This window comes from Nycticebus coucang, chromosome 7, assembly GCF_027406575.1.
Source record: "Nycticebus coucang isolate mNycCou1 chromosome 7, mNycCou1.pri, whole genome shotgun sequence".
NCBI lineage: Eukaryota > Metazoa > Chordata > Mammalia > Primates > Lorisidae > Nycticebus > Nycticebus coucang.
Genome location: NC_069786.1, coordinates 69,028,515 through 69,045,658, shown reverse-complemented (window position 1 = coordinate 69,045,658; position 17,144 = coordinate 69,028,515). Strand labels below are relative to the sequence as shown.

General features: G+C 43.2%; 1 protein-coding gene across 2 annotated transcripts in view; it reads right to left on the bottom strand.

Annotated features, from left to right (window-relative positions):
* Positions 1-17,144, bottom strand: part of RAPGEF4 (Rap guanine nucleotide exchange factor 4) — a 304,043-nt gene that overhangs the window by 241,812 nt on the left and 45,087 nt on the right. For both annotated transcript variants that reach the window (XM_053596307.1, XM_053596308.1), the window contains exons 2-3: positions 6,950-7,092; positions 3,904-3,992 (exon numbers count right to left, since the gene is read on the bottom strand). In XM_053596307.1, the coding sequence (XP_053452282.1) occupies positions 3,904-3,992; positions 6,950-7,092 (232 nt within the window). The remainder of the gene's footprint in view (positions 1-3,903; positions 3,993-6,949; positions 7,093-17,144) is intronic.

The following is a 17,144-nucleotide window of genomic DNA, read 5'->3' as shown; positions in this document are numbered from 1 at the left end:
CTGGCTGTCACCATTCTTGCTCAGGGAAGCAGCTAACACCCCACTGGGGGGAATTTGTCAGTTCATCCCCTCTGACTCTCAGATGGGAAGGGAGACATGCAGGGCAGGGGGGGACAGGCTACCAGAAACCCTGTTGCACTCTCTTGGGAAGACTTCCCTCTGCACTGTTACCTCTTTTCTCCCTCCTCAGTCTTCTCTTAGCCTCTTGGAGCTTTTTTCCTGCCTTTTTTATCCCCCTCACCCTCACCTTTTTTCATGTGTGACCAGCAGAACATGACACCGGGAGAATGTCAGACCTGAATTCTAATCTTAGTTTGCTCACGTACATGTGTGTGGCCCTGGGAAAGTTACAGTTAAGGTTACCAAGCCTTGCTTTCAAAGCCAGGGGTAAAATAGGAATGAATGCCTGGCAATTAACCCAGTGAGTGTGCACAGAAGCCCTGGCATAGTGTGGTTCATGCGGTGAAGGCACTTTGCAGAGATCATTTCTGGTTTCCAGGGTGGGAATTCCAGCTCTTTCCCTCTTCCTCCCCCTACGGCCCATCACCCACCCTCATTTCACTCCCCACTGGGACATACTATGGTTAATTCAACTTGACTAGACTATGGTGGCCAGTTGTCTGGTCAAATATGTAGTCTAGATGTTGTTTTAAAGATACGTGTTTAATGTGATTAACACGTATAATCAATAGACCTCAAATCAAGTAGGTCCCTTTCCATAGTGTGTTCCTCTTCCAATCAAGTCTAGGTCTTAATCAGCAAATAGGTTTCCCTTGAGGTTTCCCAAAGAAGGAATTCTGCTTCCAGATGGCAACATGAAATTCTGCCTGAGTTTCTGGCCTTCATACTCAAGACTGAAACAATGGCCAGCTGTAGTAGCCCACACCTGGAATCCAAGCAATCTAGGAGGCTGAAGGGGGAGGATCACTTGAGCCCAGGAGTTGGAGGCTGCAGTGAGCTATAATTGTGCCACTGCACCTGAGCCAGGGAGAGACAGAGTGAGACTCACTCTCAAAAAAGACTTCAATGACAATTCTCACCGGAATCGCCAACCTGCCAGTTTGCCCTACAGATACCAGACATCCCTGCCCTTCGTGTGAGCCAGCATCTTAAAATAAATCTCCACCTACCTATCTCTATCTCCCATTCCTTTTGTTTTTCTGAAGAACTGGAACTTATTTGGGCAACCCCTCTGCCAAGTTAACCAAACATCCTGATTAGCCCACCCTGCTAGTGGCCAGAGACCAGAGCCCATTGCAAGGCTAGCACAGGTGGATGTGGCTTAGCCATCCCACTTCTTCTCCTCTGGTTGTCTCTCTCAGGTGGCTGGATCCGCGTTCTGCCCCCGATGCTGGCTGGAAGGCTCAGGCTACACTCTGGAGGCTGGAGGGTGTAGGGGTCAAGATGCTTTCTCTTCCTTTTATCTTAATGATCCGAATCAGTTCCACTGGTTGAGCATTGTGGAATGAAATCCATAAAGGACACAGCAAACCAGCATTGGTATAAAGCTAATCATTCCTATCCACCAACAGAAGATCAAGTCCAGGTTAGAAAAGTCCTCTGTGTTGGTTTTGAGGTCAAAACCACAGCTAAACTCTGAGATTAAAAGCTTACTGAAATTTCTTAAAAACCACAGCTAAAACCAAGCACCACTCAGCTATTCTTTGCTAGGACCCCCTGGTGAGAGACAAGGAATCCAGGGCAGCATTCCTGAAGCCCCTGGCCAAGTGCTATTTTAATACCACCCACGCCTCAGCCGCATTGACATCTGGTGTGTGGGCCCTAGGCGCTGGGGTTACTCATCCTCCCTCAGGCACATCTGGGCTTCCTCCTCTTCTCTCTTGCAGTCTCGTCTCCTTGAGATTCCTGTCCTCGGTTCTCATCTTCCTTCCCTTTTCTCTCTTTCCTCACCTTTCTCTTCTTGGCTTCTCCCCTCTTTCCATCATCATTCATTTGGGGCCACTTGGAACAGCAGGAGGGTCCGAGAAGACTCATCCTCCCCAGCCCTGTGCCCTCAGTACATCCATGCAGGTGACACCTGGGAAGGGAAGCACCGGGAGCAGCTCCGAGCTAAGAGCCCAGAGGGTGCCCACCTGGATGGCACAGGTAGGCATTGTGCAGAGGTAAAGGATATGGTGTAATCTGAAATGATGACAAAAGGCAGAGAAGTGGGGAGCTGATGTTTCATCGTATTTCTTGTACGTCAAACACCAGAGGGCAGTGGCTAAGCACATGTGTTCAGGTGCCTGACTTGACTCTTGACTTTAATCTTGGTTCCGTTAATTTCTAGATTTGCTGAGTAGTACTTGGGTCAAATTATTTAACTACTCAGGGACTTGTTGTCTCACCTGTAAAATGAGCACAGTAATGTGACCCACCTCCTAGGTCTGTGGTGAGGATTTAAGGAATAAATAAATACATGTTAAGTTCTTAGAATACTGCCAAGCAAATATCTCACAAATACTGGATATGGATAAACATCTTACGGCAAATAGTCAAGAAATGCTAGTTGTTCTTAGTCCTATCAGAAAACCGAGGCACACTATAAAAATCAAAACCTACCTCTCAACTTGTCCCTCTTTCCAAGAGAAAACCAGCCCTGTAAGACACGGGAAGAGGGAAGTGCCATCAAAGTTGGGACACACAGGTGCCACGCATTGTCTGATGGAACTTACCTCACTGTGGGGTAAGCAGGACTTGGACACTGGCCAGAGACTATCCATTTCAACAAATATAGCACAGGAAACTCATATTCCAAATTCCAAATGACTACCTTACCAACAATCTTTTGGGATACTACTCCACTTTTAATACAGGTACTGCCCACAACTCCAATATGCACACAAGTCCCTACAAAATTCAAATCTCTTGTCTGTCATAAATGTTTCTCACATTTGAAGTGAACTACTTGTGAAAAAGGCTCAGAAACACTGTATCAAACATGGCACTTCCCTATAGATGATTTGCCCATTTAACAACTTCCTTGATTTTTCTTTGTAATTCTTTCTGATTTTACAATGAACAAATTCTCTTCCTTCAGGTTTTATCTGAATCCTGACTATGTGGAATTAAGAGTTGCTGATAGCGACACTTGGAAGGTGACGCTTCAGGGGCCATACTTTTCAGATTTGAGATAGTTGGCTCTAAACAGGAAGGGTCTGTACATCAAGGCCACGTGTTGTAATGACAGAGCAAGCATCACTGAGGATATGAAAGGAGACTCTGGGCCGATTTCAAACATTCACAAATACTGTGAAAAGAAAGGATATGAGTTTTATTTACCAGGATGTCAAACTCCTCAGAGGTGACTACAGAAGCTATAAAAAGAAAACAAGTACTGCACTTTAGAAGAAAGACAATATTGCCCCCCACCACCCACCCACCCCCGCGCATTTCTACCTTATTGGGAAGATGAGGTAGAGAAATGGTGAGAGATTTTAGGGGGACAACATGTCGCCTGCATCACGGGAGAGGCTGATGAAATCACTTCTAAGACAAGAGAAGGTCAAGATACAAGATAAAGAAAGGATCAAAGAGGAAACACAGGAAGACTCGGTTTTCCTTCCCCTTTGCTCACGTTTTACTCAAGCAGCGGTAATTGATCACATTGCAATTGTTTGCATTTCCCCATAGACTGTAAGCTCCTGGAAGGCAGCCATGTGTTCTTGCATTGCATGTCTGCACACCTGGCAGCACCCTCAAATCATGGAGGACATTCAACATATATGTGTGTTGAGGGACTTAATAAAGGAATCTAACAAATACCATTAAATCCCTTATTATGAGAAAGCGGATTTGAAAATGTAATTTTAATAGCATAAAAGACATAGGGGTAATGCATCTTTAAAACAATAATAATAAATCCTACTTAAAAAAAAAAAAAAAAAGAACAACATATATTACCTGATGACTGCTGGTCTCAGATACTTTAACATCCAAAGACCCTGCCAGGACAGCATACCAGTTTGTTCCAATATCACCTTGGCGAAATACTGAAGAAGAAATTGTGATGTAAATATACCAAATACAAGTGAGTTTCACTGCATGATCTGATAGTTTTTCACTAGTTTTCATGAGCATGACTTGGACCTAACTGCTCTTCCCACCTCTCCCCTATCTGTTTCCCACTAGAACATGATGTGCTTTCCTTTACGTCATCTGTCAACAGAGCTTTATCTCATTTATTCAATATTCTATGAAGTGAAACTCTATTAAACAGAACTCTCCCATACTTAACAGAGCTGTAATACAAGAAAATAATCCCAAATGCTATTAAGATCCTTTGAATTTAAGAACTGACTGATGTTCTACATACTTTATCTTGAAAAACATTTCATTGTATTGTGATTTGGGGGGAAATAATTACTCCAGATAAGGTACATATTAACAAAATACCAGACCACCGCCCCGATTTCCTACATTTATATCGAAAGCAATGCATTTTCTAGAATAGCATGTCTCCTTTTAAAGTGACCAATGAATTTTTTTAAACTGCTTTATTTAAAATTTTTAACTACTGAATCATCACTGTCCATTTATATTCACTTTATAAACTCACTACTTTCAGGCATTCAGTAATGGTTCTCATCAGAAATTTCTGGAATTTGATTTTGCTCTAAGTTTGTCATCTCAGAGAGAAAATATTTAGGTATTCAAGTAGAATTTTAGTTCCCATATTATGTTACCACTGGACTTTGGAAAATAATTCTGAAACACCAAATCAAAAATCTCATACAAACCAACTATCCTTTTAAATACCCTAGATAAATAACTAGATAAATAATCTGATATTTTAAAATTCATTTCACAGTTCTAGTCAGAGGTCAAGTGACGCAATGAAAAATCATGACAGCTCAGAGGGACAGCTGAGTTGTGGCAAGGGTGTTGCTCACTGAATAAGAAGAACAAGCTTCTAGGAACCAAAATTAATGACGACAAGTTGGTCTGAACTCCCTGACTGGGACATGCTGTGCAGAGGCAAAGCACCAAGTGTAATGAACGACAAGCTTAAGACGGGGGCTGATGAGTGCAGAGCTGGCCTCTCCAGTAACTCTGCTGCTCTGAACCTTCATAAGTGACTATTGAACTTCGCCCCCAAAGACATTATTATTTGCCCAAAATCATATTACATATCATAGAAGATTCATTTTGAAAATGACTTTAAGGGGCAGTGCCTGTGGCTCACTGGGTAGGGCGCGAGCTCCCTATACTGAGGGTGGCAGGTTCAAACCGGCCCTGGCCAAACTGCAACTAAAAAATAGCTGGGCGTTGAGGTGGGCGATTGTAGTCCCAGCTACTCGGGAGATAGAGGCAAGAGAATCGCCTAAACCCAGGAGTTGGAGGTTGCTGTGAGCTGTGTCACACCACGGCACTCTACCGAGGGTGATAAAGTGAAACTCTGTCTCTACAAAATAAATAAATAAATAAAATAAAATAAAATGGCTTTAAGAAACAGAAAATAGAGTCTCATCGAGAGAATAGAGTTTCTGCTACCAGTAAGAAAAAAAACGATCTATTGGCAGTGATATGTATGGACAATATATTTAACATAGAAAGGTGACTGTGTTTGTAGTGTGTAAAGGTGACTGTGTTTGTAGTGTGTACACATGGGAAAATATCTTGAAGGAGACATACAAAATGTAGGGATTGTAGTTGATTTTTCTTTTGTTGCTTTTTTTCAATAATGACCCTGTTGCTTTCCCACCCAGAACCATTCATGAACCCAGGTTTTATACAAGTTTCCACCCACATTGGCAGGGCCAAGTGCTCAAGGCACATGTGTTCCTTCCCCAGCTCCACTGGGGTAATCATAATTAATCTAAATCACTCCTGGGGACCCTATATCTTTGCCAGTGATTGGTTCAGATACAGGTATGTGATGCAATTCTGGTCAGTAAAACAGTACAGGAAGGCTGCTGGGGGGAGGTCTGAAACAGAGACAAAAAGAAATGATCCTTTAGAGCAGGGGTTCTCGACCTGTAGTTGCGACCCACAGGAACTGCATTAAAGGGCTGTGGCACTAGGTTGAGAACCACTGCCTTAGAGAGATGTTTTTACACTGGTCTGATGCCTCCAACTGCTATAGCTGTCTTAGGACCACTTGAGATGAGTCTGAGGCCAAAGCTAGCACCTGAGAATGCATATCAAAAAAAAAAAAGGAAAGAAAAGAAAAGAAAAAGACAGGAAGGACCTTGACCTTAATGATGTCATTGAGTCATCTTACTAACCCATCCCGAAGTCATCCTACCTGGGACTCCTTACAAATGAGCACTCGAACTTTTTTTTTTGCAGTTTTTGGCCGGGACCGGGTTTGAACCCACTACCTCCTATATACAGGGCTGGCGCCCTACTCCTTTGAGCCACAGGCACTGCCCAGCACTGGAGCTTTTTTATTCTTCTATGAGTAATTGATTTTTCAAGCCTGTTGGATGGGAGCTTTCTGTTACTGCAGCATAAAGTGTCCCCACATATGGAGAAGTATTACTTTTTATTTTTAATAAAAAAATACTTAAATAATCCAGCTGTTGTCACTCTGTCTCCCTCCCTGTCCCTCATTTCCTCAAATAATCTTTTGAGGTTAATTCAAAACATTACTATTCGCATTTAAGAGGCCTTTTATCTTTCCTCAATATCCTATTGGTCACATGTTTCTTGGAGGAGAGAAGACAACTACCTGAATTTCTAAGGAGATAGCCAAGTGTATGAACCATTACGTCCCCCCAGCTCCATCTGGAAAGCAGGCTGCCCCGAAAGACCTGTTTACACTCTGTGAACGAAGGAGCCAAGGAAACACCTACACGGAACTGAGTGGAGGGGGATGTTGACTTAATACCCTCGGTTGAAGATCAAATCTTTTGCACATAAACACTCCGTTTGCTATCTCTGTCCATGGGGCGCACAGGAGCACGAGCCACACATGAACAGACACTGCTGGAGACGTGTTTCTTACGTGTTATTCCTTTCTCCAGGTTCTCGTAATAACCACATAAGCAGATCTGATGGAGGAGATTTGGGTGAAATTTCTCAAAAGCTTTCACGTCCTTCAGTCGTGTGAAGATTATATCCACATCTTCACTGGATCGTTCCAATGGTCTATATGGGAGAAAAAGGCACAAACAGCTGTATAAGGATCTATTTGAAAGTGGGTCAGCAGGCGTTATTTTCATTATACTCAATAGTACGCAATTATCCCAATTGCAAGTATTTCAGCGCAAATATTTAACCAACCCATTATAGGTATTTCTGGGCCTTTTTAGATATTTCTGAGGCTTTGTGGACTACGTACCTTAAATCACTTACTACTACTACAGATGGCTACCGCAGGAGTCGACCTCAGAATCCTAAGTTCAAGGTGATGTTTTTGGATAGTGTTCAATCCCTTAGAAGTACCAGGATGTAATAAGATACAAGAAAATGCAGATTTTACTGAAAATTGAGGTCACAAATACAAAAGCCTACAGGAGCCAATTAGGTAAAATAAGCCAAATGTAAGGGGGGAAAGTCTCTACTAAAAAGCCACAGGGAAAGCCCAAAGCCAAATATAAGTGCTGGCGATTCTACAGAAGGAAATGTGGAACTGCAAGCCCAGATGCTGTCAAATCTTCCAACTGTTTAAGGTAAATCTAGGTACGGATGTAGACGTTTGTCCACATTTCTTGAGCATTGTGTGGGCCACACAAAAACACATCTATGGAATAGATCTGGTCTGTTGACCACTGTTTTGTAATTTCTGGATTAAGATACAACAAAGAACCAAACAAAAATAAAATAGTTTTACACATGATATAAACTATTGTTTTTCTTTTCTTTGGGCAGATTTCCCAATCTATTCCTTCAACATGCTTTGCAGGATCCTGGTGGCGTTCCTGGATAGATATTTCACCTTACATAGACACTATCCTACCTCGTGTGTGCACCAGAGCATTCTGGGATCAGAGGAAACGAAGTGCGCGAGGCTGTGACAGCGAGGAGAAATGTTGACCAGATACCTGTGTGTGCCCCCAAATTTACTAGCCTCCCTTGTAGTTATGCTGGAGCGATATTCTGGCTAGGGGACTGTGAACAAAACTAGCCTGCATCACTTCCAAGGTGAGACTGTTAAGAGCTAGGGGGTGTTTCCTTTACCTCTCTCTTCTTCAGCCACAACTTTGAAGGGTGCTACGGGTCAAACCGTGTCTCCCCAAAAGATATAACAAAGTCCTAATACTCAGTACCCGAGCATATGACCTTATTTGCAGATAGGGTCTTTGGAGATGTAATTATAGTAAGATGGGGTTATACTGGATTAGGGTGGGTCTTAATCCAATGACTAGTGTCCTAATAAGAAGAGGGAAACTTGGATGTAGAGACGCAGGGAAGACAGCCGGGTGAGGGTGAAGGCAGAGATTGGAATGATGTGTCTAAAAGCAAGGAATGCCAAGGATTGTGGGCAACCATAGGAAGCTACACAGGAACAAGGGAGGATTCTTCCCTAAAGCCTTCAAAGAAAAGATAGGCCTTCCCACATCCTTATTTCAGATCCATAGCCTCCAGAACCCCGAGAGAATAAATATTTGTGGTTTTAAACCATGCCATTTATGGCATCTTGTTTTTGGCAGCCATAAAAATCTAATTCAGAAGACATGTGTTTCAGATGCGATAGCTACAGGACGACAGCAGTGTATAACCCACAGGAGATTCAGTCTAAGTGGCAGATCAACCTCCACTGATGGAAGGGGCTGGCGTGCAGCAGGGGGCGATGCCTGGGTGTCATGTTCTACACCAACCTGAACTCCCCTCTCTTCCCACATCTGCTCCTGCACCTGCGCTCGCTCCTGCCAGGCATGGCGCAGACACACCCTCTGCTGGGTTTGAATGTGTCCCTCCAATCCATCACCTAGCATCGCCCACCCTAGTTCCAAAAGCAGGATCAGATGGGCCAGAGTTCCACGCGACTTGGGACATCAGAAGGGGACAGACCCCATCATAAGAGATGAATATTTTTGGAGGACGTGAAGAAATGACCTGTCACTAAGGGAAGGACATAAGACACACACTTCCATGACCTTATTTTAGAGGCTTTTTGCCTCTCAAATTCTGGCCCCTCACGCTTTTAGGCCCAAAGAAACTAGATTCAAAGAATATGCCCACAACCTTCACTTAGCCTCCCAACTCTGGTCCCTGGGGAAGAGGGAGGGCAATCCTGCCGCACTGGTACCCAGCTTCTGAGATAGCAAAATGTCTGAAAGACCGAAGCCATCTGCAGGCTTTCCTGGGGAGAGGTGGCACATCAGCATCGGTGCCTCTTCCAGCTGCTCCTCATGTGGGACGGGCCTGCTACGCTCCTAGGCAGAAGCTGTGACCCCAAGTGGAGGGCTGTGGAACACAGGCTAGCACTTCAGCAGCCGATGAAGAAGTGTGAACGGTGGTGCCGACCCCTCTCAGTGACAGTTTCTGTGTGCCAAGGGGGAAAGTACCTCCCAGGCGGCAAGGACAGGGGCAGCCAGCAGAGGCCCCCACGGTCGGGGCCAAGTCGGTGGGACACACTTGGTGGAGGCGGAGTCGGGACCCGCAGGGGCCAGGTTGCTGCCATGGCAGTACTGGCACCAGCCATGGGCCCAGAGCAATGGCAGCTTTTTATGTGAAGGACTAGATGAGTCGGAAACCAACTGGACAGTGACATGGTGGACTCAGTCACAGAGGAGGAGAGATCAGCAGAGAGTGGACTCTATCTTCCTTCAAGAAGGAAAGCAGCACCCACATCACTACAGGAAGGCAGACCAGGGCAGCTTAAAAAGAGTTTTGGGCTTGGCGGTGCCTATGGCTCAAGGAGTAGGGCGCTGGCCCCATATACTGGGGGTGGCAGGTTCAAGCCCAGCCTGGCCAAAAATGCAAAAAAAAAAAAAAAGATTTCTGGCCTAACACTCTGCAGAGGAAGCTGGACACTCAGAAAGCAGTAGGAGAAACACCCATGTACTTCCAAACAGCCCAAATCAAGCCCATAAGAACTGCAAGAGTCGATGGGCGGCGCCTGTGGCTCAGTGAGTAGGGCGCCAGCCCCATATGCCGAGGGTGGCGGGTTCAAACCCAGCCCCGGCCAAACTGCAACCAAAAAAATAGCCGGGCGTTGTGGCGGGCACCTGTAGTCCCAGCTGCTCGGGAGGCTGAGGCAAGAGAATCGCATAAGCCCAAGAGTTAAGAGGTTGCTGTGAGCCGTGTGATGCCACGGCACTCTACCCGAGGGCGGTACAGTGACACTCTGTCTCTACAAAAAAAAAAAAAAAAAAAGAACTGCAAGAGTCATAGCCAAACTGTTAAATGACGACACCTAGAAAAACAAAACTAATGTGAGCTAACCAGGACAAGGCTGAAACCTCTCCTCCCAAATTAGCCCCTAATAATGTCACCCATGGTTTAAAAAGCAACTTTTGACTTATGACTTTTACGGGCATGTCATGGAATGGGAATAATCTCGCTCAGCTGTTAACTTACACCTTTACCACCTATCTCCGGAGTCCACCGCTCGTGACACTCTTCTGTTGCTCCCCTTCTCTTAGGAATCTCTAACTTCCTGCTGCAACGTACACTCTCATCTCCGCAGAGGTCATGCCTGACACTTCCTTTCTAGATCCCACAGTCCCCGGTTCAGGGCAAAGTAACAAAACGTCTTGGTGTCAGGGCAAAGTAACAAAACATCTTGGTGTCGTGCTCTACAGCGACCTCAGACTGAACTCCCTTGCCTTCCCACGTGTGCCACTGCACCTCTGCTCCCTCCTTCCAGCCGGGTGTAGTATCGCCCTCTGCTATGGTCTGGATGTGCCCCCGAAATCCATATGTTGGAAACATAATCCCCACAGCAACAGCGTTGTGTGGTGTGGTCCAATGGGGGCTGTGCCTCCGTGAATGGATTCATGCCTCGGGAAAGGGGCATGCAGGAGCCGATTATTCTTTTGCACCTTATGCCATGTGAGGACACAGCAAGAAGGCTCTCAGCAGTTACGGGCGCCCAGATCCTGGACGTCTCAGCCTCCAGAACTGTGAGAAATACATTTCTACTCTTTATAAAGTTCTTAGCCTCAGATATTCTGTAACAGCAGCACAAAACAGACACTCTCCCTCATCACACCCCGGTAATTCCACCTTCTAGCCTCTCTCAAATCCATCCTCCCTCGTTATCCTTAATGCCACTGTCTCCTTGAGCACAGATGAAGGGCACATGGAGCACAGGTGGGGACATGAAGCTGAACACAGGGCAGTCCTACCCGAGGAGGTTCTGCCCAATAGTCAGCAGAAGTATTTTAAGCAGAGCAGTGACGCGACTGGATGTGCGTTTGGGAAAGATCACCTTGACTGTGACTAGAAGCAGATGGGAGACAGTCAAGACCAGCAGCCAAGAGACTGGCTGGGAAGTTCTCACAGTACATCAAGATGATGATGCGGTGTCTCTAATTATAGCTCACTTGAGGCTCCTTCCTCTCCCTTAATAAGGAGGAACAGCTGGTCCCCCAAGGAAAAGCTCCAAGCACAGAGAAGTTATTTTCCTTAGCCTGGCATCTAAGACTTAGGGCCCATTTTTAAAACTTCACTTTTAAAACACGTTCAAACAACAACAAAGGAATCATTTACAACTCCTACAACTCAGTAGTTTAAAAACCTAATTAAGAAATAGGCTAAGGACTTGAATAGACTTTCCTCCAGAAAAGACAAACAAATGGCCGACAAATACATGAAAAGGTGCTCCTTGTCACTAATCATCAGGGAAATGCAAATCAAAAACCTCAAGGAGATCTCAACTCACACCTGCCAGGGTGGCTGTATCAAAAAAACAATAGACAACAAATGTTGGCAAGGATGTGGGGAAATTAGAACATTTGTACACTGTTGGTCAGAACGTAAAATGATGCAGCTGCTATGAAAACCAATGTAGAGGTGCTTTAAAAAATTAAAGAGTCCAGAAATCCCACTTCTGGGTATTTGTCCAAAAGAATTAAAATGTGGATAGTGAAGAGATATTCACACTGCTATGTTCATTGCAGCACTATTCACAATAGCCAGTGTGTGGACACAACCTAAATGTCCATCAATTGGGGAATGGGATTAAAAAATGTGGTATATACATACAGTGGAATACTATTCAGCCCTTAAAATGAAGGGAATTCTGCAACCAGTGACAACAGGGATGGATCTTAAGGACACGATGCTAAATGAAATACTCCAGTCACAGAAAGACAAATATTACATGTTTTCACTTACGTGGTCTCTAAAACAGTCAACTTTGTGGACTATAAGAGTGGAATGATGGCTACCAGAGGCTGGGGTGAGGGGAAAATGAGGAGTTATTAATCAAGGGACATAGAGTTTCATTCAGTCAAGCAAGATGGATAAGCTGTAGAAATCTGCCGTACCACACTGTACTTATACTCAAAAAGAATGCATCGTACACTTATAGTTTTGTCTCATGTTAAGTGTTCTTGCCACAATAAAACAAAGTTTTAAAAAAAGAATCACTTTCAAAAGAAGATGCTGCGGTAGACAAGATTTTAAGGTGACCCTCTATGACACACTTGTATAAGTCCCTTAAATGTAGATGGAAATATAGCGTGCTTATAACCAAAACATAGCAAAGGTGAGGCAAGATCACTCCCATGATGATGTACAGCATGGGGCACGGGTGAAGAGATTTTGCAGAGGTAATTAGGGTCCATAATTAGTTGACGTTAAGTTAACCCAAAAGGAGATTTTCGGGGGTGGGCCTAACTAATTGAGTGAGTCCTTTAAAAGAGGGTGGAAGAAGTAGGACATTGTTTTGCTGGCCTTGAGAAGGAAACTGTTCTGTAGCCCAAGGGTCTGTGAGAGGCCCACATGGCAAGGAATGTGGGCAGCTCCTTGCTGACAGCCAGCAGAAAAAGAGGGACCTCAAGGCGCCACAAGGAACTCTATTCTGCCTCACAAGCTGTGTGGAGGTCCCTAAACTCCAGAAAGGAACACAACCCAGTCAACACCTTGATTTCAGCCTTCAAGACTCTGAAAAGAGGATCCAGACAAGTGGTGCCTGGTCTCTTGTCTCATGGAAATTGTGAATAATACATGTGTGCTCTTTTAAGTAGCCACATTTGTCACAATTCGTCACACAGCAATGGAAAAATGACACAGACACAAAGTTATTTTCTCACACTGACTAATTTCCTTATGGCCCAGCTTAGACTTCACTTCCTTCATGGAGCTTTTCCTTACAAAGTTTCTTCTTCTCTGAAATCCAATTGATAATACTTCTTTTTGGCATCCAATCCCATTATTTCATGTTTTATGCATGTAAGTTTTGTCTACTTGGAAATACCTTCTGCTATGGTCTGAAGGTTTGTGTCTTCCCTCCTAAAGGTATATGTTGAAATCCTACTCCCCGCCAGGGGATGGTACTAAGGGTGGAGCCTGTGGGAGATAATTAGCTCATAAAGGGCAGAGCCCTCATGAGTGGGATTAGCACTCTTATAAAAGAGACCCCAGAGATGAGTTCTGCCATGTGGGCACACAATAGGAAGATGCTCCGAGACAGACAGTGGGCCCTCACTAGACAAGGAATCTACCAGCACCTTGAGCTTGAAGTTCCCAGCCTCTAAAACGGAAAGAAATAAATTGATGCTGTTTATGAGCCACCTGGTCTAAGTATTTTGTTCTAACAACCAAAACAGACTAACGCAGCTTCATTTATCTATTCACTCACTCAGTAAAATTTTAAAACATGTTCAAACAACAACAAAGGAATCATTTACAACTCCTCATTTAAACTCAGTAGTTAAAAAACCCAATCAAGACATAGGCTAAGGACTTGAATTGACTTTCCTCCAAAGAAGACAAACAAATGGCCGACAAGTACAGGAAAAGGTGCTTCCTTTTCATAAACCACTGAATTCCTACACGCTCCTCTTTTGTTTTGTTTTTCTTCTCATGGTTCTTCTGCTCTTCCAAGATGAATTTCACAGTCATCGAAAACTCTGTAATTCAGAGAGCAAGTTGGGCAGAGGATAACCCACCTAAGTTAGCAAAAACCTTAAACTAAAAATATTTCTGATGGCATAAAATTCTTTCAACTGCTATATAAACTGTAATGGTAAATAATGCCAGTTAGCAATATCAAAAAAGATCATTGTATTAGAATGTGTTTATGATCTTGAAAGGAATGGGGGTTTTAAATAGGTATTCTATTCTATTCTATAGACAGAGTCTCACTATGTTGCCCACGCTCTGGAGTGCAGCGGCCATTCCCAGGTACGATCATAGTGCACTATAGCCTTGATGAACTCCGGGCTCAAGAGACCCTCCCAATTCAACCATCCAAGTAGCTGGGACTACAGCTTTGCACCAACACACCTGGTATAAAGAAAATAGTGTATTTCTAACTTTTTAGCACACCTACCTTTCAAATCCACGGCATGCACTCACATTAACAAGACTTGACTTTGCCACATGAGCTATCAAAACCTATGCAATTTTAAAGGACTCTCTATTCACTGAACTCATCTTTCCTGAATGCACATTCGTTTTATTTATCCATTCAGTAAACTATATTGCTTCCTACTATACGTTAGGTACCTTTCCCTGAAAGTACAAATATGAGCAAGATGCCAACCCTATCCATGAGGAGCTCACAATCTAGTGGGGAAAAAAAGTCATGTAACCAAAATCGGAACACGATATAATAAAGACGGTAATAGGGATACCAAGAATGTTGAGAACTACCAAACTCAGGTGTACCGGGGATAACAAAGGTTCTGGATTCCAGGTGCCATCCACATGCATTATGATATGTGAAATTTTAATGTTCCCTTAAACTGTAATTCAGTCAATTCTAGATTATCTAGGGACTAATTATTCAGTTTCTGGGTTAGCTAGAGCACAAAATAATAACACATAGGCATTTATGGAAAAGAATATACAATAACTATAAAATAAACAAAAAGCATTCCCCTTTGATGGCTTCTATTACTTGGCTATCTAATGGTCAATATTGACAAACCCCTTGCTAGGAGTGATCCCACCCCTTCCCCATTCGTCATCTGAACAGACCCTAGAGTGCCTACTCCTGCCAAAGCTCAGGAGACCTGCTGGGACAGTGGATTTCAACACCCCAACAGTCAGACCTGTGCAAGTCCAAAGGCAGGTAGAGAAGTGAAGGGGCTGAGGCAGGACTTCTTTTTGCCCAGTGTCTTCCCATAATAATAAACAGAAGGCTTAGCCAAGAAATGGACAGCAATAGTGGACTACAGTTACACTGTCATCTTACGGGAATATGCACACTGCTTAGTTCACTCAACTACCTTGAAGTATTTTTAATTTTCAGATGTCATTTGAAGATCAGTAAATGCATTTCAGAACATTGGCTGTAATGTTAACTAAATATGTTTGCATTAAAATTCCTTTGCAGGCTGGGCACGGTGGCTCATGCCTCCTGTAATCCTGGCACTCTGGGAGGCCTAAGCAGGTGGATCACCTGAGCTCAGGAGTTCGAGACCAGCCAGAGCAAGAGCCAGACCCTGTTTCTACTAAAAAAGAAAAAGTAGCTAGGAATGGTGTGGCAATGGAAGGCTGAGGCAAACTCGTGCTCAAGCCCAAGAGTTTGACGTTGCTGTGAACTATGACACCATGGTGTCTCAACAAAAAGAAAAAAGAAGGCTTGGCACCCGTAGTACAGTGGTTACAGTGCTAGCCACATATACCAAAGTTGGCGGGTTCGAACCTGGCCCAGGCCAGCTAACCAACAATGATGACCGCAACAAAAAATAGCCAGCTGTTGTGGCAGGCACCTGTAGTCCTAGCTACTTGGGAAACTGAGGCAAGAGAATCGCTTGAGCCCAAGAGTTTGAGGTTGCTGTGAGCTGTGACGCCAGAACACTCTACACAGGGTGACATAGTGAGAATCTGTCTCAAAAAAAAAAAGAATTCCTTTTCAGTTCGTTTGACTCTTTTCATTTAAACAGTAATTAAAGCATTGTAAAGAGCAACTCTTCTTCCCTAATGAAGAGTGGTCAAATTTGAGATAATTTGCACGAGCTTTATCAATTAAAAAAGGCTACAGAAGTTATTGTTTCTAATGCCATCATCATTAGCCACCAGACCTTTTAAAAGAAGTATCAAATGAAAACAATAATAAAGTGTTTTAAAACATATACTAGAATTCTTGTGTGCCTGTTGTAGGTTTTATAGACAGATGTGCATATATGGTTATTTCTGTCTATTATAACTATTATTTACAATAGTAGTTATAATAGACAGAAATAATTAATAGTGTTATAATAGACAAACACTATGTCTATTAGAGTATAACACTATGTACTCTACACTCTCAATCTTTTTATAAGACTGTTAACTTTTCAAAGATTGATACCTATTGAAAATTTTGATCAACACGACCCTGGTAGATAAAACAGATATTATGAATCCCATTTTACACACACAAACATTTAGACACAAAGGTTAAGTGACTAGTAGTATGCTAAAATCACGTGCATGTATGCCAGTGATGACATGGATATAGCAAAAGTCTTTGAAACTCAAGATGTTTACCACTTATATTATCCTTTTAATTATATGATTATTAAGTACTTAGAATACTGAATTGTTTACTCTTCCATAATTACAAGTTTTTCCAACAATGTCAACAAAATTCAGAATGAAGGAGTTGAGAATTCATTCATTCAATCTGAAAATATTTGCCGAGTATCTTTGTGACAGGTGAGTGAAACACTCAGTTGACGTAAATATCGTGATTCTTATACTCAGAAAGTTAAAATTTGGTAAGGGAGACATGTACACATAATTATCAAGGTGAAATAAGATTAGAAGCACAATTAAAATAGAAAAGAAAAGAATAGGAACTCAGAAAGAAAGAGACATCACATATGGGTGAAAGTTCTACAAAGACTTCATGCAGGCATTATTGTAATATCTCCCTGAAATCAGTTTCTTCTCGTTTCTCTTTTTATGACTACAGCATGACACTAAATATTTGGTCAATTAGTCTGAAAAATTTGTGCATCACATGGCCCCTCTCCATATAGACTCATTTTCCTGACTCTTCTCATTGTGAGTTTCCTAACCACTAACCCACCACCACACACACAGATACCCACATACATACACACAAACACACTTACAGAGATACACACACA